At 39.5% G+C, this 22,851-nt stretch overlaps 1 protein-coding gene across 4 annotated transcripts in view; it reads left to right on the top strand.

The window, feature by feature from the left end:
- ralgapa2 (Ral GTPase activating protein catalytic subunit alpha 2) overlaps positions 1-22,851 on the top strand; it is a 564,036-nt gene that overhangs the window by 183,981 nt on the left and 357,204 nt on the right. For all 4 annotated transcript variants that reach the window (XM_060831798.1, XM_060831795.1, XM_060831796.1 and 1 more), the window contains exons 19-22: positions 1,318-1,411; positions 2,684-2,815; positions 10,349-10,507; positions 19,696-19,889. In XM_060831798.1, the coding sequence (XP_060687781.1) occupies positions 1,318-1,411; positions 2,684-2,815; positions 10,349-10,507; positions 19,696-19,889 (579 nt within the window). The remainder of the gene's footprint in view (positions 1-1,317; positions 1,412-2,683; positions 2,816-10,348; positions 10,508-19,695; positions 19,890-22,851) is intronic.

The raw sequence follows: 22,851 nt of genomic DNA, 5'->3' as shown, positions 1-22,851 counted from the left end.
GCTTCATCAGCTCAGAAAATGACCCCTCAGTGAGTGGTTTAAGCTTGATTAAAGACAACAGCTCATTCCAGTGAGTACATCACTGGCATGTCTGCAGTTTTTTAAGGAAGATAATCTGATAGCTGCCAGGGACCAAGCACCTCCTCAGCTCTATGTAAGAGAGGACCCATGAACTTGGCCATTAATAATATCATCATTAGTGAGTGGCACAGTGGTTAGCACTGCTGCCTCACAGCGCCTGAGACCCGGGTTCAATTCCCGACTCGGGCGACTGACTGTGGAGTTTGCACGTTCTCCCCGTGTCTGCGTGGGTTTCCTCCGGGTGCTCCGGTTTCCTCCCACAGTCCAAAGATGTGCGGGTCAGGTGAATTGGCCATGCTAAATTGTCCGTAGTGTTAGGTAAAGGGGTAAATGTAGGAGTATGGGTGGGTAGTGCTTCAGCGGGTCGGTGTGGACTTGTTGGGCCCTTTACTTAGTGTTTCCACGCAGTAAGTAATCTAATCTAAAATCTAATAATGTGCAAATGAACATTGATCCAGCTTCCCTAAGTGTCTCTGAAAAACCTGCCTGCTGCTTCTCTGGTTGGAGGAACCCACTGATGTCATCTGTCTAATCATTGTGTATGTATCTGTCTCCACGGATAGGTTGGTAGCTGCTATGGAGAGATAGATCCAATATACTTGATCTGTCTACCACTGCTTCAGCCATTGGTGCTCTGCGCCATGGCATGGTGATAGGAATAAATGATCTTGACCTCACTCCACATGTCCGTTCCTCACGAGGAGACAGGATGGTGCCCAGTTCGAGAAGCAGCCCATACAGACTCCAGAATTCCTGTTGGCACTCCAAAAGTGCCCGCCCTCCATTTCCACTCTGCAACTCTCAATCCTGCTGAAGCTGAGGTGGATAAGCTTCCATTTGCCCAGAACACTGCTACCATGTCTGAACTCTCTATCAATTACTGACTCTGAGCTTGTCTGCCCACATCTCCAAGACAAATAAGCTCACTATAGGACAGGCTTATAATAATAAATGCATCAACCAATATTTCATTGTTATGATCAGGCAAGACAATTTATCTTTTCCGAAATAATTTGTATAAAAGTGTTGCAACCTTCTTGAAGAAGTACCATTAATATTTTAAACTTTAATTTTTTTGTGTTGATACTTAAACACATACCTTTGTGCAGAAATTTAATTTTGTGAATTTTGTTAATCATAACAGGCAATGTGCAAGAAGCAAAATTAGTTGGTGGAAATGCCCTTCTCACGGTAATCTAGATCAACTTAAATATTTCACTTGCATTTTTGTTGCAGATTTTGATACGTAGGAGCAGTAGCCCTGGTGACCTAGAAAGTAAGGCAGAAACACATAAGTCATATCAAGGAAGAAGCAGCTTGAGAAATAAAAGTGAGTCCTGAGCTCTTTGATATTTTAATTTGGAATTATTCTATTATGGTTTGATTGAGGTAGATTTTCAGCTTCAATCCTAGTATCCTCCCTGCAGGGGACAATCAATTCCATTAAAATATGCTGTGTGCACTATTAATGTTTTCCACATACAGACCTATCCAAGAACTTCAAATTACATTCTTCTGCTATATCTGGGGTGAAGGTCCTTGTGGATCAACTGACCTTTGAAGTTCAACTGCTGCTTTTTCACTATGTGGCTTTGAGTTTTAAATGGAGGAATTCCTATTCTATCAACCTTTAAGAGAATTTGTTTGGCCAGCAGCTTAAAAACAAAATCTTGGATAGTTTGAGGAAAAGAAAGGCATCATTGTTCTTGAGATATGTTTTTCAATTAGTGGCAAAATCTCATCACTAGAATTGTAATCTTTTGTTGCCTATTGTTGGAAAGGCAGGCAAGTGGACCATAATACAAAGTTGTTTTAATCTATTTTTTTCTAACTTTGGTAGTCTTATAAGCTGATTCATCTCTCGGACTTTCAGATCTGTGCCCTGCAAAATATATATGGGGCTTCTGTATGGTTTTTGCTATTTGTTGCTCTCGAGCAATTCACAATGCCGAATTATCTATTTGTCTTCCCTCACTTTTACTTGCTGTTTTTATAGCCGGCATTATGGACCACTTTGAGAGTTAGCGCACTCCTATTTCTCCTTAAAGTGCAAAATAAAAACCTGATTAACTTGTAAGAGAATCGTGTAACTTTGTCAACTCGTAGTATTACTGAATGCTTTTGCTGTAAAAGCAAATAGATTCTGCAATAATTACCTGTCATATAGGAAGGAGGAATTTGAGAAAGATTACTCAAATACGCACATAAAATGGTCCCTAGTACCTAATGTATTACTGGTTGACAGTAGATGGCAAATGCTGAGGTGTTGGGCATTCATGTAACCACTGGATGGCAATGGATTTTTTTTCTGTTGCATTGCTATGTGCTTGGAGTGACCTGGTTGTCTTGTGATTTTTTTTTTCTATTTTGCGATAGTTAATATTTTATTAACAGAACAGTATGGACATTACTAAGATTAATTAAATTCTCGTAAATCCAATTTCAGGTTGAAGTGTTTTGATAAGAAAATAATCTTACATTTTCATTTCAACTTCAAATTATAGCTAAAATGATTTTGATTTTAAAAGGTTAATCGGATTTTATTTGACTAGGTAGGTCATCAACTTTATACATGGTGAAACTCTTTCTTCTGCTGACACAGGTGAGAGTATCAGCAGTGAAACATCCAATGATTTCAATGGTTTCAACGAAACAGAGCTCTTGTTAACTCAGTGGAAGATATTTGATGAAGATTCAGAAGTTGGTGCAGTAACTACTGATGCTATTGATGAAGGTATAGTATATACCTAGCATAAATTAACTTCTTCTAAAGCTGCCACTCTTACAGGTAAGGGATGTAATTGTCCAGGCTTAATGATTTAGCTTTCATTTGATTATAAATAATTCAAGTACAATTTTGTCAACTATGCTTTTCCCTCTTGTTCTCTTGCCATCTGCTGCAGACCCAGTCTAATGGCTATCTCCTTTAGGGTCCAGCCAGTTTAATCAGTTGTGTTTGCTCAGCCGCTTAGTGGTGGACGTTGAAATCCCCCATCTAAAGTACATTTTGTGCCCTTGCCATTCTCTGTACTTCCTTCAAGTGTTGCTCAACATGGAGTACTGAATCATCAGCCAAGGGAAGGTTTACGTGCTCGTGTTTAACCTGAAGCTATGAGACTTTGTGCCATTGGAGTCACTGTTAAGGACGTTGAGCATAATTCCCTCCTGACTGTATACCACTGTGCCGTTACCTCTGCTTAGTCTGTCCTGTTTGTGGGATAGTCCTGCTGACGGTGGTATCTGTGACATTGTCTGTATGATTCTGAGAGTATGACTATGTCAAGCTGTTGCTTGACTAGTCTGTAAGACATCTCTCCCAATTTTGGCACTCGCCTCCAGATGTTGATCAGAGGACTTCACAGGATCAACAGGGCTGTTTCTGCTGTTGCCTATTCTGGTGCCTAGGTTGATGATAGGTGCTCCAACCAGTTTCATTTCTTCCTTGTAGCAATTGATACAACTGACCGGCTTGCTAGGCCATTTTAGAGGGCAGTTAAGAATCAACTATATTGCTGGGGGCCCGGAGTCACACGCAGGCTAGACAAGGTGAGGGTGACAAATTTCCTTCCCTGAAGGACATTAATGAACCAGTTGGGTTTTTCTGACAATTAATAATGGTCAGTAGATTCTTAATTACAGATTTTTTAATTCTTGAATTTAAATTTGATGGGATTCCGACTCAAGTGCCCAGAACATTAGCTGAATTTCTGGATTCATATTCTAATGATAATGCCATGAGAGCAGCATGATCACTATGCTCCTGTTCCCAAGGTTGCATTTACTAACATCAGTGCACTTTCTGATTGAAGAACTTAACTTATGCAAACTATAGTTTTCTGAGAGTTCTGTGTGAATTTATCCATCAGTTAAGGTATAAGAGGATGACCTTAGACTTGGTTCCAGATTTAGCTAAGTTTCTTGATTTCAGTTGAAATAGTGCCAAGTGTGACACAGTTGGCTTCAGTGTTCCTTTACTAAGCAGAATAATCTTGTGGGATTTTTGGTTCTTATCACTGTTCATCATTTCCAAGTGTATCTTTGTGCACATATGTACTTGCTTGCTTATGAGGACTTTACCATTTTCTTGCCTATCTTTGTTACAGAGAACAGCCTAAATCTGAGACCCAGTTCCTTTCAATGCCTCTCTTTGACATTTTTATTTTCCCATTTTAATTCTCTTGTCTTATGTTGATCTGTTTATTCCATGTTTGAATATTTCCATTTTTAATGTCTCAGTCCCCTTTTTCTTTCTCTTCTGATTTTCTTCTCTCTCTTTTCATTCCATACCCTTTCTCTGGTCTCTTGATTATTTCACATTTTTCTGCTTCCACATTAGCTAACTCATGATTTTTTTTTGTCTGAGGCAGTTGTAGGGTGATACAGTGAGTTTTTTAAAAAAACTTATTAGGTTATAATGAATATTTTTTTGGAAATTTGAAATGTTTAGATACTTTTGTTCCTGGCCATATAAAATCAAATTACCTGTCACTTATCCACAGTGGATAAAACAAATTATTCGGGAATCAGCTGTTTGAGCTTCGGATTCAAAGTCCTTTGCTGATTCTAATTAGACTTCTAGATATCTTGAGCAAATTTTCAAAATATTCTGTTAAATATTTATATAAGCATACTGTCAAAGGAATTAGGTCAAAATCGTACTATTGTTAAATACATTTTAACTTTTTCTGTTTGAAGTGAGCATTGTTCTTTAATGGCTTCCATGGCATAAATTAGTCAAAGGCTTTTGAAATGAAATTTTCAATGAAAAAAAAACATTTGGAGCCTTTACTACTCGAGAGAACTGTTTTAAATACTTATTTTGTAAAAATAGAACAATCATAACTCATCAAACTATTCTGCTTGTAGTGAATATTGTGATCACTAGCCCAATCCCATTCTTATTTTGGACCAGATGACGTGGGATGCCTTGAAAGCATTGGAAAGCCTTAAGCAGCTATGGATCACAGCATGCAATGAAAAGCAAATTTTTAAAAAGCTTCATTGTTTACTCATTAATGCACAAAGTCTTCCAAACCCTAGTTTGCATGCACTTTCTGTAAATTTGATTTCACTACTTAGTTTCTTTTGGGCAAGCTCTCAGTTACCATTGGATTACCAATAATTATATTCACATTCATTACAATGATAACTCACCCAATTTATTTTGAGATAGGCGTACAAAACACTGTCATTTTTTCCACATGTTTCGTAGGAGTTTCCTCTTGCCAACACTGTGCAGGATCACAGAGTTGAAGTGAAGGAAAGTGTTTGTCAAGTGACATATAAATTAAACCGTGTTTGCATTCTAATAATTTTGTATGATATTTCTATCTTTTTAATACTCCCTGTCTTAATAAGAAGGGACTTCTTGGAGCAATATAACTATCCCTTCTTATTGAACACTTAGAAAGTTAATTTGTGCTGCTATTCAGCTACACATGTCTAAATTTTCTTTATTATTATACGTGGCATGTGTATTTCTAATAAGGCCGGCATTTGTTGCCTGTCTGTCCTTGCCTGTGAGCTGATTGGCTATTAAGGCCATTTCAGAAGGAATTTCGGAGTCAATCACACTGATGAGCATCTAGAGTTACTTGTAGGCCAAATTAGGTACGGGCAGCAGATTTCCTTACTTCAAAGTACATCAGTGAATCAGATGGGTTGTAATGACAATCAATAGTGGTTACATGGTTGCCATTATACGAGTTTTTAATTCCAGATTTTACTGAATTCAAGTTTCACCATCTCCAATTGTGAGATTCAAACGTATTTCCCAGAACATTAGACTGAGGCTCTGAATTACTAGTCCACTGGCAATATCACAACCTCACTGTCTATAACAATGATTAAGTTGAACAATAATACCAAAACTAGAATTCTTAAAACTAGTCAAAAACTGATAAAGAAGGGTGTGGGTTCTGGTAACACAGAATATGTACCTGCAAGGGAAGTCGCAGTAAAATTGTGGGTTTGATGTGAATTGCAACAGAGATGAAGTAGCCAAAGGATTTGAGTGGATTTTGTTTTTGCCCCAGTTGCTGTTACTAGGAAAAGCCGCAGTAAAAGAAGACTGTTGTCCTTGTTAAGTGAAGTCAAGGACCATGTCCTTAGTTGTCCTTGTTAAGTGAAGTTGAGCACCAATTTCCTTAATTGGATTGAGGTGACCTTGTAGGGCAATCCTGTCAGCTCCAAAGGTGTACCTGTTAAATTTCCAACCAAGGTTTTCAAGTGCCTTGGAAGTTTTAAAGATGCTTGCCACTTCTTGTGCCATCTTCCCATTGCTTGGATTCTTCACCTTTTCATTGACTGGTATCCTCTTGTGGCCTCCTATACAATCCAATGGAAAAATTGGATCAAATGTGGCTCCTGTTATGACTGATCTTGTTGCTGTGAATTAGAAATGTACTCAATGTGAAGTAAAATATCAACAGTATGTCATATGGAGCCACAATTCATCTTTCAGACTGGAATGGTGGAACTGTTCTCCAATCCTTCAGCACATCTATAAGTTAAATGGAACCTTGAAATATAATTTTTATATATTCTCCTTCATCTTTCTGTGTGTGTTGGGATATATTAACATTTAACATTGTGAAAAGAAAAAAAAAATAAGATAAAGTATTTGTACGAAAAAATGTGATATCCCCAAGATCCCAGAGTTTTCAATGAAACCAGTCAGGAAATTGCCTTAACTATGACCTTTCAAAGCTCTTTATTCAGAACTTTCTCATGTTAGATTGGAATTTTATTGATATAGCTCCATTATTTAATAAATTGACATCTGTCAGGGGAAAACATACTGAACTATATGTAGATGTTAGTCTTTATTTATATTGTTGATTGCAATTAAATTTTAAATAGCTGTCACCCTTATTTACACCATCAAATATTCTCTGTATGACCTTTTCCTGTCAATAGTTCATTCAGAAATTAACTACCAAAGCATAAAAGCGATGGAGCGTGAACAGCATTTGTTGCTGTATAAAAATAAGTGGAAAATAGATGTCAGAAGTTAGTAATAATGGTATAGATTGGGGACTGAAATGTTAAAAACCTGTGTTTAAAAATTGGGCAATGATTAATTTTCTTATCCTAGTTCTCCTATTTGTTGTAATCATCATGTCTAGTCTCACTGATGACACAAAAAGCTGGAGACTGAAAGTGGTTATCTCCTCATTGTTTTCTCAATGGTGAAATTATTTATCCTAAACAAAATCCAAAGTTTTTAAGAGAATAATGATTTAAAATTGAATGTGCTCTGTTGGGTCACGAAAAAAGCTTATATGGTGGCAATTAAACTTTGAAAGATACATTTATAATATGAAAGATTATTTGTTAGATTGAGGATTTATGTATATTACATTTTGCATTGAAGTTTTTAAATTAATTGTGGAATTGAAATGATGCTTTTTAGAGCAGTGTAATTTTTTTTTATTCTCTTGTGAGACATTGACAGTGCTGGCTGGCCAACATTTATTGCCCATCCCTCAATGTCCTGAGAAGTGGTGAGCTGCTATTGAACCAGTGCAGTCCATGGACTGTAAGTCTCCCCACAATGCTGTTCAGACAGGGAATTTGAGGATTTCGATTCATCAGCAATGACAGAATGGCAATATATCTTCAAGACAGGGTGCTGAGTATCTTGCAGGGGAACTTGCAGGTGGTGGTGTTCCCATGTATCTGCTGCCCTTGTGCTTCGCAATAGACTTGGTCATGGATTTGGGGAGACGCTGTCTCAGGATTTTTGGCAAATTTCTACAGTGCATCTTGTAGATGGTGCATTCCGTTGCTACTGGATAAATTGCACTTTGCTCCTCCTCCAAGTGAATATAGATAGTAAATAATTGAGGCCCGAGGACTGGTCCACATGATGCTCCACTAGCTATATCTTTCCAACTTGAAATAGAACTATTAATCCCACTCTATCTTCTGTGTGTTAACCAATCTTCATGCATGCTAATATATTACTCGCAATATATGAGCTCCTATCTTGTGCAGTGATGATTAGAAATCTACATATACTCGATCTAACAGTTGATCTTTCTCAACTCTCCATGAAAGAACTTTAGCACACTTTTTCTTCACTAATAATGGACACTGGTATTTTCTCAACAGCAGGTGTTAGATTAACTGGCCTGTAGTTTCCTGATATTTGTCTGCCTCCTTCCTAAACAGAGGCATCCGATTAGCAACTTTGCTGGAACCCTCTTAAAATCCATGGGAGTTCTGGAATATTTCAAACAATGCCTCCACCATTCCTGCATCGACTTTCTTGAAAACCCTTGAAAGCAGACGATCAGGTTTAGTGACCTATATGCCTTTAGTCATATTAGTTTGACAAATATTTGTCCCTTGTGAGAGTGACTGTTAGAAGACCTCTCCTCCCTTCAGCGCCTTGCTCATCTGTTACATGAGGGAAATTTACAGTGCTCCACCATGAAGACTGATACAAAGTATTGTTTTAAGTTATCTGTCACTTTCCTACTATTAGTTTCCTAGTTTCATTCTTCAAGAACCCCACATGCAGTTTAGTTATTCTTTTTACAACCTGGAGAGGTTTTTGCCAATTTACTTTCTTAATCAATTTTTATTAGTTTTTTTAGTTATCTGCTGGTTTTTAAAACAAAAAGTAAAATTTCCCAGTCTTCTAGCCTGCCATTAGTTTTATGTCACTTTGTATGACTTTTTTTTCATTGAATACTCCTTGAACACCTTTGTTAACCAGATGTGATTTATCCTTCTCATTGAATTGTTCTTTTTGACTTGGAATAGATTTTTTTACTGAATGTTATGAAATATTTGCTTAAAGAATGCCAATGCACATTTACTGATTGACAGTATAAAATATTATCTTTATTAAATAAGATCTGCATATTTTGGGAATTTTCTGGTGCTTACGATTTATGATCCTGAATAACATCAAAATGTGTTATTATATTGGTCTTGAATTTTCCAGAACTTTTTAATGTTTTGGGGATTGAATTCTGGAATTCCTTTCATTTGTTGAAGTCCCTTATGGTTCCTCTTGAGATGTGTTAGTAACACAAACAGCATGAAGCCAACAGAGTGTCTTTGCAATTCACAAACATTATGCTCACGATTGCTGATTTTTCAGAAGTAAAATTACACACATTACAAATTTTGCAATCCAGATTGTTCAGATTGCATTTGAAAATTATGAAGAGAGAAGTAACATATAAAACTATGATTACAGTCATTTCACAGGTGTAACATTGAACTCAATTCTCGTCACCACGATATGAAAGCAAACCCACAAAGATGGAACAGTAAGCAACAATGAGGCTGGTTCCCAAATCTGGAAAACAAGTTTAAAGCAAGACTATGTATGCAACTCTTCATAGTTTTCAAATGCAATCTGAACAATCTGGATTGCCAAATTTATAATACGTGTAATTTTACTTCTGAGAAATCAGCAATTATGAGCATCATTTAATGCAAATTGTAAACTATTTACTGCAAAGACAACTAGGTTGACTTTGTGTTGTTTGTGTCACTAACATATCTCAACAGGAATCACAAGTGACATTAAATCATGCCTAATTATTCAGAATTGTTCAGTGTAGCATTGAGGCCTGACTAGATTAGATTACATTACAGTGTGGAAACAGGCCCTTCGGCCCAACAAGTCCACACCAACCCGCCGAAGCGCAACCCACCCATACATTTACCCCTTACCTAACACCATGGGCAATTTAGCATGGCCAGTTCACCTGACCTGCACACCTTTGGACTGTGGGAGGAAACCGGAGCACCTGGAGGAAACCCATGCAGACACGGGGCGAATGTGCAAACTCCACACAGTCAGTCGCCTGAGGCGGGAATTGAACCCGGGTCTCTGGCGCTGTGAGGCAGCAGTGCTAACCACTGTGCCACCGTGCCACCCACTATGTTGAATTTTCTTGAGATTTTAAAAATGTAGTTCATAAGTTCTTGAAATTTATAGGAATTGCAATTGATGATTATTTTGTTGGAGAATGTCAAAGAACTTTGAAAGTTTTGATTGATCTAAAAGGGAAAGAAGTTCAAGCTTCATTCTGAGTTATTAGAAGGTTTCTGTTGAGAGCCCACAAATTTTATTTGCCCTGGAAAAGGAAGCTGTCGACCAGTCACACAGAATATTGCAGGAACTTCCATCCCCAGTAAAAGTACTACTTACTTGGACATATGAAGTATTTTGTACATGTGTCAACTTACTCCAGACATTTAAATAAACACAAGATTCACATTTTACCATTTCCTCTTACAGGTTCTGATACTGCCTTTCCAACCCTGATAACAGCCAGTGCACAATCTCATCCCTCCACCCTTTCATCAACTTCCTCCATGCAACCTGAAACCAAGGACTCCAACCCGCTTCTGGATGAGAAACTACATCAGTCTGTCTTACAAATTCCTGAGGATCTGGGTACTACTTTAGTTTGATTTATATGTTTAATTGTCTCTGTGTTGGGTAATTTAGTTGGTACGGTGAGTTTTCTACTTTTTGTGAATATATGATGCAAGCATTTTGTATGAATTATCTTTTTCTGTTTTTGCTCACTGTGTAATTTACATTTGAAAATCTCATCAGATATGAATAACCTTTATTATTGCATGATGAATATCATTGTAAGCGAACAAAAAGACAGTTGGCCGTTGAGGTTATTTTTAAAGTATTAATCCTTTGTGGCCCCAGGAACATCTTTATCTGTGTTTGAATATGTCCTCAATTTGTGATTCATAACATCAGCAACTGGAACAGTCTTGGTATGGGTATGCTAAAATTTTAGCAAATTTGATTTGAAATTATTTGAAGTGGTGGCTAACCACTTCTCACTGAAAAGTTGAATTCACTGCAGTATTTTTTTTTAGCAAACCAGAATTAAGTCTCCAAAAACCAATTTCAGTAATTAATTTGGTTTGCTATTAAATTAATCTTCCTTGTGGAAGAAATTAATTATGGAGTAGAATAAGCAACCTCATCAGATTAGAGTTGGGGAAGGGGGGTGGTTTGCCGATGGGGGAACAACTGAAAGGTGCCTCACTGGAGGGCTGTGATTAATAAGGAGTTTGCTAAATTTGTATCTGTGCTAAATTGAATCTTGTTAATTTATTGATTACAACTTCCAGTTAGATTGAGAAAATAAGCAGACATATAAAAATAGTTAAAAATTTAAAAAAAATTCAAAACTAATTAAATAAAATAAGAATGGAGGGTCAGATGATGTGTTGTTTCTGCAAGATGTAGGAGCTGGTGGACCCCGTTGTGGTTCCCAGGGATTATGTTTGTCGTAAATATTGGTTGATGGAAGAACTCAAGCTCAGAGTCAATGAGCTGCAGTCTGAACCTCAAACATAGCGACACATGAGGGAGGGAGAGAGTTCCCTGGATACTGTGTTTCAGGAGACAGTCACACCCTTAGACTAACTAACTCAAATTCGGCCAGTGCTGAGGGACAGGAGGGTGGGGCTGTGAGTGAGGCAGGTAGAGGGATCCAGGAGGTAGAGTTGCAGGAGCCTCCACCCTTGTCCTTGTCCAACAGGTTCAAGAGTTTTGTTTCCTGTGCAGATGGAAATGGGGAATGTAAGGAGGATGACTAACTGACAGCAGCACCATGGTACAGGGAGCCTTTCAAGTCGGGGGGGGGATGGGGAGAGAAAAGAAATGTTGTTGTTATTGGTGATCGTATAGTTAGAGACATAGACACTGTTCTCTGTAACCAGGGTTGAGAGTCCTGAAGGTTGTGTTTGGGATATCTCATGTAGGCTACAGAGGGACTTGGAGTAGGAGGGTAAAGGTCTAGTGGTCATGGTCCATGTGGGTATCAATGGCATAGATCAAACTAGGGCAGAGGTTCTGCTAAGGGAGTGTGAACAGCCAGGAGCTAAATTTAAAGGCAGAACTAAATGGTGGTAATCTCTGGATTACTACCTGAGCCATGAGCTAATTGGCACAGGGTCAGTACGATTAAGCAGGTATTTGCGTGGCTCAAAGCTTGGTGTGGGATGAAATACGTTTTAATTCATGGGACATTGACGCTAATACTGGGGAAGAAGGGACCTGCTCCGATGGGATGGTCTTCATCTGAATCGTACTGGGACCAGAGACCTGGCGAATTGCATAAGTAGGGCTATGGACAGGAGTTTAAGCGAAATGGGAGGGGGGGTGGTGGGGAGCTGGTACAGTTATCGGATAAATTAGAAAACCTGAATTAAAGGAGCAGGTAAAAGTGCAGAACTCAGGAGAGGTTATTAAAATCTCCAGCACAGATACAAGTAGGACGGGGTGTTTGGAAAGGGATATCAACAAAGCTTCAAGTACACTGGACAATCGAATGACAATGAGAAGAGGGACGGTTAATACAGGACTGCAGGCATTATATCTGAATGCATGCAGTATAAGGAATAAGGTAAATGAGCTTGTGGCGCAGATTGAAATTGGCAGGTATGATGTGGGCATCACTGAGATGTGGCTGCAAGGGGATCAGGAATAGGAGTTGAATATTCAATGATATACATCACATCGAAAAGATAGGCAGGTGGGCAGAGGGGGTAAGATTGCTTTACTGGTAAGAAATGAAATTAAATCAATAGTAAGAAACTATGTAGGGTCAGATGGTGAAGATTCTATTTGGGTAGAATTGAGGAACCACAAAAGTAAAAGACCGTAGTTGGAGTTATGTACAGGCCTCCAAATAGTAAGTCAGGTGTTGGTGCGCAAGATACACCAGGAGACAGAAAAGATGTGTAGGAAAGGCAAAGCTATAGTGATCATGGAGGATTTCAACATTCAGGTGGACTAGAAAAATCAGGTTGGTAGTGGATTGCAAGAAAAGGAATTTGTGGAATGTCTATGAGATGGCTTTTTGGAGTTGCTTGTGATGGAGTCCATTATGGAACAGGTAATACTGGATTTAGTGTTGTGCAGTGAAGCTTAGTGTGAAGGAGCCATGAGGAGGCAGATATTGTAACATGATTGAATTTACTCTGCAATTTGGGAGAGAGAAGATAGAATCAGAGGTAATGGTGGTGCAGCTAAATAAAGGCAACTACAGAGCCATGAGGGAGGAGTTTGGTAGAATTGACTGGGAGAGGAATCTAGCAGGAAAGACAGTTGAATGGGAATCTAATAGGATATTGAAGGGTATAAATAAGTTGGATAAGATGCTTTTTTATTAGTATAGGGGTCAGTAAGCACAGGGCGTAGATTTAAGGCAAGAGAGGTAGAAGACTGGGAGAAGAACAGGAGAGGATTTTTTTCATTCAGTACTGGGAGTCTGGAATTCACTGCCTGAAAAAGTGGTTAAGTAATAAACATTCATATTATTTAAGCTGTATTTAAGTATTTGCTTGTATTACCATAGCCACCAGGGCTGCACTTTTTGAAAGGTCGGTGGAGGAAAGTACTCTTGCAAAATTTAAGAAGCCTCTAGTTGAGCACTTAAAATGCCAGGGCATAGTAGGATCAAATGCAGTGTAGTTTGGTGTTATTGGTCAGCATGGATACGGTGGTCTGAAAAGCTGTTTTTGTGCTGTATGATTCTGACTCTCAATGACATAATGGGCTGACCAGCTGCGTGCTGTGTCTGATTCTGCTGCTTCTACACATCTGGCACAAGATTTTGAAAACAAGTTTTTTGAGTTACGTCATAGCAGATGGTTACAAGGTGAGCAAATAATATGCTTCAAGGATGCCCCTTAAAACCTCCCTGAAAAATGTAATACATCTATCAACTTGTGGCTCTTGCTCACAGTCACTGAAACTGGAGGAGAAGCATCCTTGAAGGTGCCAAGCATCTTGTACAAACAGAGAAAAGTGTGTAAAACCCCAGCATCTGCACACCTGGCTCTGAAAGTACCATTCCCCTCACCTGTGGCAAGGTATGCAGATACAGCATTGGACTGCTTTGTCAGTCATGACCCACACCTCCAACATCCTTGATGCTGAGGAACTGCAGGCCATTTACATGCCCAGGAATAGGAGAGTGCAAATGATCACCTGATTTTGAAATTCAGTTTAGAATGAAACTCCTTCTGAAAGATTTGACATTCAGAGAAGATGTGGAGGAATCTTGCCCCAGTTATGATTAGGCCATCTCTTTACTCTGGACAAAAGTCTTTTGACAGATGAGCAAGGGACTTGGCAAACCTCTGTTTTTATCAGAGATCCTGAATAGGCACTTATCTAGTTTATGAATTAGTGGTGCTGGAAGAGCACATCAGTTCAGGCAGCATCCAAAGTGCAGCGAAATCGATGTTTCGGGCAAAATCCCTTCATCAGGAATAAAGGCAGTGAGCCTGAAGCGTGGAGAGATAAGCTGGGTGGGGGTGGGGAGAAAGTAGCATAGAGTACAATGGGTGAGTTGGGGGGGGGTGGGATGAGGGTGATAGGTCAGGGAGGAGAGGGTGTAGTGGATAGGTGGAAAAGGAGCTAGGCAGGTCGGACAAGTCCGGACAAGTCATGGGGACAGTGCTGAGCTGGAAGTTTGGAACTAGGGTGAGGTGGGGGAAAGGGAAATGAGGAAACTGTTGAAGTCCACATCGATGCCCTGAGGTTGAAGTGATCCGAGGTGGAAGATGAGGCATTCCTCCTCCAGGCGTCTGGTGGTGAGGGAGCGGCGGTGAAGGAGGCCCAGGACCTCCATGTCCTCGGCAGAGTGGGAGAGGGAGTTGAAATGTTGGGCCACAGGGCGGTGTGGTTGATTGGTGTGGGTGTCCCGGAGATATTCCCTAAAGCGCTGTGCTAGGAGGTGCCCAGTCTCCCCAATGTAGAGGAGACCGCATCGGGAGCAACGGATACAATAAATAATTTTAGTGGATGTGCAGGTAAAACTTTGATGGATGTGGAAGGTTCCTTTAGGGCCTTGGATGGAGGTGAGGGAAAAGGTGTGGGCACAGGTTTTACAGTTCCTGCGGTGGCAGGGGAAAGTGCCAGAATGGGAGGGTGGGTTGTAGGGTAGCCATGGAGGGAATGATCTTTACAGAAGGTGGAAAGGGGTGGGGAGAGAAATATATCCCTGGTGGTGGGGTTTTTTTTTTTGGAGGTGGCGGAAATGTCGACAGCCGATTCGGTTTGTGCGAAGGTTTGTAGGGTGGAAGGTGAGCACCAGGGGCGTTCTGTCCTTGTTACGGTTGGAGGGGTGAGGTCTGAGGGCGGACGTGCGGAATGTGTACAAGATGCGTTGAGAGCATCTTTAACCACGTGGGAAGGGAAATTGCGGTCTCTAAAGAAAGAGGCCATCTGATGTGTTCTGTGGTGGAACTGGTCCTCCTGGAAGCAGATATGGCAGAGGTGGAGGAATTGGGAATACGAGATGGCATTTTTGCAAGAGGTAGGGTGGGAAGAGGTGTAATCCATGTAGCTGTGGGAGTCGGTGGGTTTGTAAAAAATCTGTGTCAAGTCGGTCGTCATTAATGGAGATGGAGAGGTCCAGGAAGGGGAGGGAGGTGTCAGAGATGGTCCAGGTAAATTTAAGGTCAGGGTGGAATGTGTTGGTGAAGTTGATGAATTGCTCAACTTCCTCACGGGAGCACGAGGTGGTGCCAATGCAGTCATCAATGTAGCGGAGGAAGAGGTGGGGTGTGGAGCCAGTGTAATTACGAAAGATCAACTGTTCTACGTAGCCAACAAAGAGACAGGCATAGCTGGGGCCCATACGTATGCCCATGGCTACCCCTTTGGTCTGGAGGAAGTGGGAGAATTCAAAGGAGAAATTGTTAATAGATCCCGTATTCCCTTACAGGTTACCTTACCTGAAAATAGTTCTAGGCTATGATGCTGGATGCAAGTAATACTTTCTTGCTTTACTTCCCTGGATTAATTTGGGAATACATTGGTGCAATCTGCAGTACTGTCTGCTAGTTGAGCTGCATTTACTTTGGAGGGGAGGAGTGTTTAAGAGTATACTTGAAGTAAATCAGATCAAATGTAATTGAACAGTGTTCTATTAAAAAGTAGTTTTATTTACCATTGAAATTTGAATATTTATGCATTTAAAAAGTGCATTAATACGTAGAAGTTCAAATTGGGATTTGGTGTGGAAACTGATTTATGTTTTTTTGATGTACAGGCAGTCAGAGTTTGTGAACAAGTTTCCTTTCTCAGTCTGTTTGCAAGTGATTTGTACGCACATTGGAGCACAATACACAGTAATATAACAGAATTGTTCATAAGTACAAGGGAAAGTTGAATCTTTTAAAACTAATATTAATACACCTTGTAAGGGATTGTGTTCGGAAGCAAAAGCATTTGTAAGTCAAACCCTCATAAATTGAGAACCGCCTGTGTACCTGAAAATATGTCTCCTGGAATGGTGGTGCTGATGCAGCAGAAATCATCCAGTAGGGGATGCTAGAACCAAATCTAAATGCTTATTTGAGACTCATTTTCTGAACCTGCTAACACCTGGTGTTTTGAAAATCAATTTTAACTTTCAAGTTTGTAATAATTTCAAAATATTCCTCTGTCGCTTTTTGGCACAATCAATATTTATTTTTTCAAAGGCTAGTTAGCATTTGACAAAAGTCTTTTTTTCTACGCAGTGAGTGATTTTCATTTTCATCAGGGTGATGATCTGGCAGACAAAGGACAAGCATTGCTAGAATCCAGCCAAATTTTATTCCACTGAAATCAGTGAAGTGAAAACTGAGGGTTCTGAATATGGCAGCTGATCAGTTCCACCAAATTACTGCCTAGCCCCACCAGATAATTTTTTAGGTTTTTATCCTCCACAATACATACGTTATACAACGTATTTTAAAATCAAAAACAGATCATCACTGAAAACTTGTTCATGATGTTATTTTCTGGCTTGACATGGGAAAATTGTTGTTGTGCATCCTGTCTGTAAATCTAGTTTTAAGTTTCTGTGCTGCGTAAGTTTCACCTAAAAAGTAATTTGGCCTCTTAGATGGTTAAAAAAAAACAGTAATATTGATATTTTAGATTTCATATATCGACCGCGACCTCAAGGTTCAGCAATTTGCACAACTTTTCAATGGAAGTTAGAAAGGCATTGATTTAGTCAATGACACAGTTGCTTTTATTGAGATGAATGCCCATAATGTATTGTTCACATGTATAAGTAGAGATGTCATAGAGACATTTTATGAATTTTTGCTATAATTAAAAATTATATACATTAGCCTTGACATGGTTGGCCAGTGACTGCTCATGGTGGTTATTGATTGTAATGCTAAGCTTATTATAGGCAAGGATTCTAAATGTCTCAGATACTTTTTGGAAATCATGAATTAATTGGTAGTTGCTACAATGTGTGTGGAATTTTACTCCTTCAACCTGAGACACAAAATAAAACAGCGAAAAATTAACAAAGATAAAAAGTAATTCAGGCTACAGGTAGTTAGGTGGCCAAATCCACATTTTTCATTTGTTAAAACAATTGTATAAAGTTAAGCTAATCAATCCATAATAAAATGAAAGTTGTATAAAAGCAAAGGTAGTTACTGTATTCAGATTATTTTTCTGTCTGTATACTCCTGGATCAACAGTCAAGGCTATATGGGTTAAGCTTTGGCGGTAGTGTTTGAAGCCCAAATTGTAAATGATCTCACTATATAGGACCCAAAAGTGAAAATGTTGGAAAATCTCAGCAAGTCTGGCAGTATCTGTAAGGAGAGAAAAGAGCTGTCGTTTCGACTCTAACTGATCCTTTGTCAAAGCTTTTCTCTTTTGGTTTCAGATTCCAGCATTCGCAGTAATTTGCTTTTAACACTTGTATTCGAAGTGTTTCTGGCTTGATTATCAGAACTTGTCAACAGCCACATTTGTGGCATCAGGGTTGGTTATGCTGCACAAACAGGAGATGAAAGACTGGGAGAGCTTTAATGATAGGGGACTTGATTGTATGGGGAACTGATGGGCGATCTGTGACAGCAAGCAAGACTCTGGAATGGTATGTTGCTTTGCTCGTATCAGAGTCAAAGATTTCTGAGTGACTGTTGGGCATTCTGAAGAAGGAGGATGAATAGCTAGCAATCTTTCGACATGTTGGTGCCAACAACATTGGGTTTAAAAAATAGAGATACCGTCCGATAACAAGAATTTAGAGTTAGGTAGATTAAAGAGTAAGACCACTAGAGTTTTTATCTCCGGATTACTACTTGTGCCATGTACTGTTGAGTATGGGAATAGAAAGATAGGTCATTGATGAGCTCAAGGAATAGTGTAAGAGAATGGGCATTAGATTTTTGGATGATTGGGGCAGCTTGTGGACTAAATGGAACCTATAAAAGATAAATGGATGCACCTGAATTGGAATGGGGCCAATATCATTGCTGGGAGGTTTGCTGGTTTTGTTGGGGAAATTTTAAACTAATTTGGCAGGGGGGTGGGACTCAGTGTAGCTGTAAAGCTCTGAGTAAAGAGTAATCAATGGAATGCTAGGACAGTCCAATAGGAAGAAAAGACATTGGTACATAAGCCATGTGGGAAGGTTGAAAGTGAAGTTTTTTTTTAGTGCAAGGAGCTTGACTGATAAGGAGGATGATCTTTCAAGTGTTGGTAAGCAATGTAAGATTGCTGCAATCACTGTGAGACATGGTTAATTGAAGTGCAGGACAGGTAATTCAATTTGCCATGGTATGGACTTTGCAGGCATGATGGGGGGAAAATATAACAGAGATGGGGGAATTGCATTATTGATAAAAGTAAGCAGTACTGCAGTAATAAGAGAAGATGTCCAAGAAAGATCTTCAAATGAGGCCATCTGAGATTTGAGCTCAAAAATTTAAAAAAGGATGTTTTTTGAATATCTGTGTGTCTCGTAAGAGATGGAATCCCCAGGCCTAAAGTAGTCAATTTCGCATTGATTTCAATCAAACAGGATTCCAGCCTGAATATTCTTTCACTGAGAATTTAAATTGAATAGTTGAGACTCGAGGTATAGGATGACTCCAAATTGAAACGAGTAGAAAATGGTTCTTGTGCTTTTAAAGAAATGCTAGTAGAATTAAGACAATTTAGGAGCTTGGGAGGCTTGCTGCACAAATTTAGATATCAGGTACATTATGTCTTTTTTTTAAAAAAACATTTTGTTATGCAACTTACCATTAATGTTTTAACTTCTTTTGGTGTTTACAGGTTGGGTAACTCCAAAGGTAATGTCAGTATTATCAAAGGTCTGTAAATTGTACAGTTGTGTTTCAGTCCATCCTTTATCCAAAACAAACAGCAAAGCCATGGTATTTCACAAACAATTTTGTTCGTATATTTATTATTAGGAGGGGAGAAATCAAAATTATGTACATAACATAATGTGATTTCACATTTATGCCCCCTTCAGTGTCTCATAAGTAAGATCTTTTCTCTGTTTTATATTTCTGGAGGTTTGGACTGAGAACATGTCAGAGAGGGTGGGGTATTTGACTCTGAGACCCAATGTTTAACAGCAAATTGACATAGAACAAATAGGTTGCTTCTACTTGTTGATCCATAATTCCTCTGCATCATGTTCTTTGAAAAAAGCCAGCATTCTTAAAACGCTACTAGTAATTTAATCAGTGTGATTATTGCGCAGGAACTGCTGAATACGTCATGGCCAAACATTTGAAAAAGTCTAATCTATGGTCTGACCTATTTATTTTAATTTACAGATAGTAGCGAATGCCTTACAGATGAGTGTAGTATCATTGCTGGAGGAACCCTTACTGGCTGGCATGCTGATGCAGCTGCTGTGTTATGGAGAAGAATTTTGGGAATTCTGGGAGATGTCAACTGCATACGCTGTCCTAAAATCCATGCCCTTGTTTTTGAATATCTATATGAACTCTGGCACAAACTAGCTAAGGTATGCTGGCTGTAAAATAACATGTTTTCTAAGTTTCTCTGATGATATAAAATAAACATATGCATGTTATGTTATTTGTAGGTCTCTCCAGAACTGGTACACAGAGGTGGGGTGGGGTGATGGTCTGGTTTACAGGGTATAATAAAAATGATCTCTTTGCCATAAATCAAACACAGTCTCAATATTCACAAATCTGTTTCACAAGCCAATGTTTGAATACAGGCTTTAATCAGACACTTGGCCATCAAACATGTTGAAACACTGAACATTGAAAATTGTTTCATAACTGCTGTCTCATTAGTTTGTTATATGTATTAATTGCGTTAAGATTGTTTGGAGTAAATTTTGCTTTTAAAGAGCATGTTGGATAGACCCTTGAGCATTTGAGGTTTTCAGATTTTTTGTGATAAGTTGCCAAACGTATGAGCTTAAAATGTTGCAATGAACAAAATGGTATTTGCAACCTTAGTGCACAGGAAGAACAATCCGATTGATTGAATCAATCAGATTGTTGGATTGAAAGGAGAAAGGCAAAGGATGGACTACGGACGTAAATCAGAGCAGGTCAATTTGATGCTGAATCAAGTGCAGAAAGATAGATAAAACGGAAGATTAGATTACAAGGATGAATTTTTTAAAATTCACCAAAAATCTGGTGTATTCATAGAGGGTAAGCTATAGTAAATTATCTCTTATAATTCTTTGGTCCTTGTCACACTGGGTGTGCACCATGCCCCTCTGCTGCTGCTCTCTCACTATCTTGCAGTCACTACAGTACAAATACTCACTACTGCCAGGACCATGCGGGATTTTCAAAACAGGTGCCACCACGGGGCATTAAATCGAAACTCAACTGGATTTGCCACATAAACACAGTGGCTATAAGAGCGGTTCAGAGGCAGGGGTGTGATTCAGAACTCTGCACTTACCTGGATAGGTGCAGCTGCAACAACGTTCAATCTTGACAACATCCAGGGCAAAGCAGCCTACTTGATTGGAACCACATCCACAAACTTCCACTCCCTCAACCACCAGTGCTCAATGGCAGTGTGTGCTGTCTTCAAGCTGCACTGCAGATGTTCACCAAAGACCCTTGGACAGCATCTTCCAAACTTACAACCACTTCCATTTCGAAGGACAAGGGCAGCAGATATATGGAAACACTACCACCTTCCAAGTTCATCCAAGCCACTTACCAACTTGACTTGGAAATATATTGTTGAGAGTGTAGTGCTGAAAAAGCACAGCAGGACAGGCAGCATCCAAGAAACGGGAGAATTGACGTTTTGGGCATAACTGAGCTGAAAATGTGTTGCTGGAAAAGCGCAGCAGGTCAGGCAGCATCCAAGGAACAGGAAATTCGACATTTTGGGCATAAGCCCTTCATCCTGAATGTGCTTTCCCAGCACCACACTCTCAATTCTGATTTCCAGCATCTGGCGTCCTCACATTCTCCTTGGAAATATATTGCTATTCCTTCACTATCGCTGGATAAAAATCGTGGAATTCCCTCCATAACAGCATTGTGGGTCAACCTACATCATGTAAACTGCAGCAGTTCAAGAAGGTAGCTCACCCCCACCTTCTCAAGGGCAACTAGGGTTGGACAATAAATGCTGACCAGCCAGCAATGCCCGTGTCCCAGAAGCGAATAAAAAAAAATCTAAAGCCCAACTGCATGCTAGGTTAATTGCTTTCTGACATGCATAGAACAGTTTGCCTAATGGGAGGGAAATGGAAAGGAAAAGATTGAAGGCGTATGGATGACGCTTCACTGGAAGTAAATCTCTCCTTTGTAAATGTATTGCTACCTTATATCATCATATGTCTGATCAGTTGTCATTGTAAGTGCAGTTGCAAGAATGCAGATGCACAGGCCACCAAAAAAACAAAAACTGTGGATACTGGAAATCTGAACTAAAAACAGAAATTGCTGGGAAAACGGAGCAGGTCTGACACCAAGGATTCTGAAGAAGGGTCACTGGACCCTAAGCGTTTATTCTGTCTTCCCTCCACAGATGCTCCAAGATGCACAGGCTACCTGTCCTTTGCACCATATTATGTTAGAGCCCTGTCCAAGTGAGTGATACTCTTTCCCTAATGCCTAGTCTAGCATCACATCTTGTCATTATTCAACATGAAGCATCACATTGGACAGCCTTCAAATAGATGAAAACGATAAGCTGTTTTGAATGACATGAAGGAGAAGGAAAAATACAAAAAAAAACTGCATTTGCCTCTGAGACTAAGTAGGGTGCTACTTGCCTTTTGAGCAACAACAAAATTTATAGTCAGTGAATAATAACTTCACCCAACTCAGATTTATTGGGAGTGAGTGTAAATCATGTCAGCCTGGCTTATTGCACCTGATACTGCGTTGTCCTGAGCTACTGAAAGTGATGTTTGTCCTGTTCAATGTCCTTGCCTCCTTCCTTGGAAGACTGCTACCATTCTCCCAGCTGTTCAGAATCCGTAACAATGCCCCCTTTGCCTGCGCCAGTTGTACGTAGCACAGCTTGCAAGGATTCTGTGGCTCATTCTGTATAGATTGTTGTGCAAGGTTCCTCCATACCAATTCACATATTGGAACCTCATCTTCAGGAGGCTGATCACCTTATTCCACAGTAACTTTGACGGGTTACATTATACATTCATGTGACCTTGGTCACCGTTGGATTGTGAAAAGGTATTCTTGGTCTTCCAGTAGCCCTCTTTGTAAGGCATCTGACCCTTAAAATGAAACAGGAACTTGAGCGTCTCCAGGATAAAGGCATCATAGCAGCTTTGAGGGTAGCTAGTGGAGATCTCTATTGTGTGTACCTGATAATCACAAGTTGACTTATACTTTGGTGGAATTGATCCTTTTCAATCAAAGAAGTTCGCTGCACTATGATACGGCAATCTCAATGTTATATGTCGATAGTGGAGATAGTTAGGACTGCAGGTGTTGGAAAGTCAATGT

Source organism: Hemiscyllium ocellatum, chromosome 10 (genome assembly GCF_020745735.1).
Source record: "Hemiscyllium ocellatum isolate sHemOce1 chromosome 10, sHemOce1.pat.X.cur, whole genome shotgun sequence".
Classification (NCBI taxonomy): Eukaryota; Metazoa; Chordata; class Chondrichthyes; order Orectolobiformes; family Hemiscylliidae; genus Hemiscyllium; species Hemiscyllium ocellatum.
This window is presented reverse-complemented; position numbering and strand designations above follow the sequence as displayed.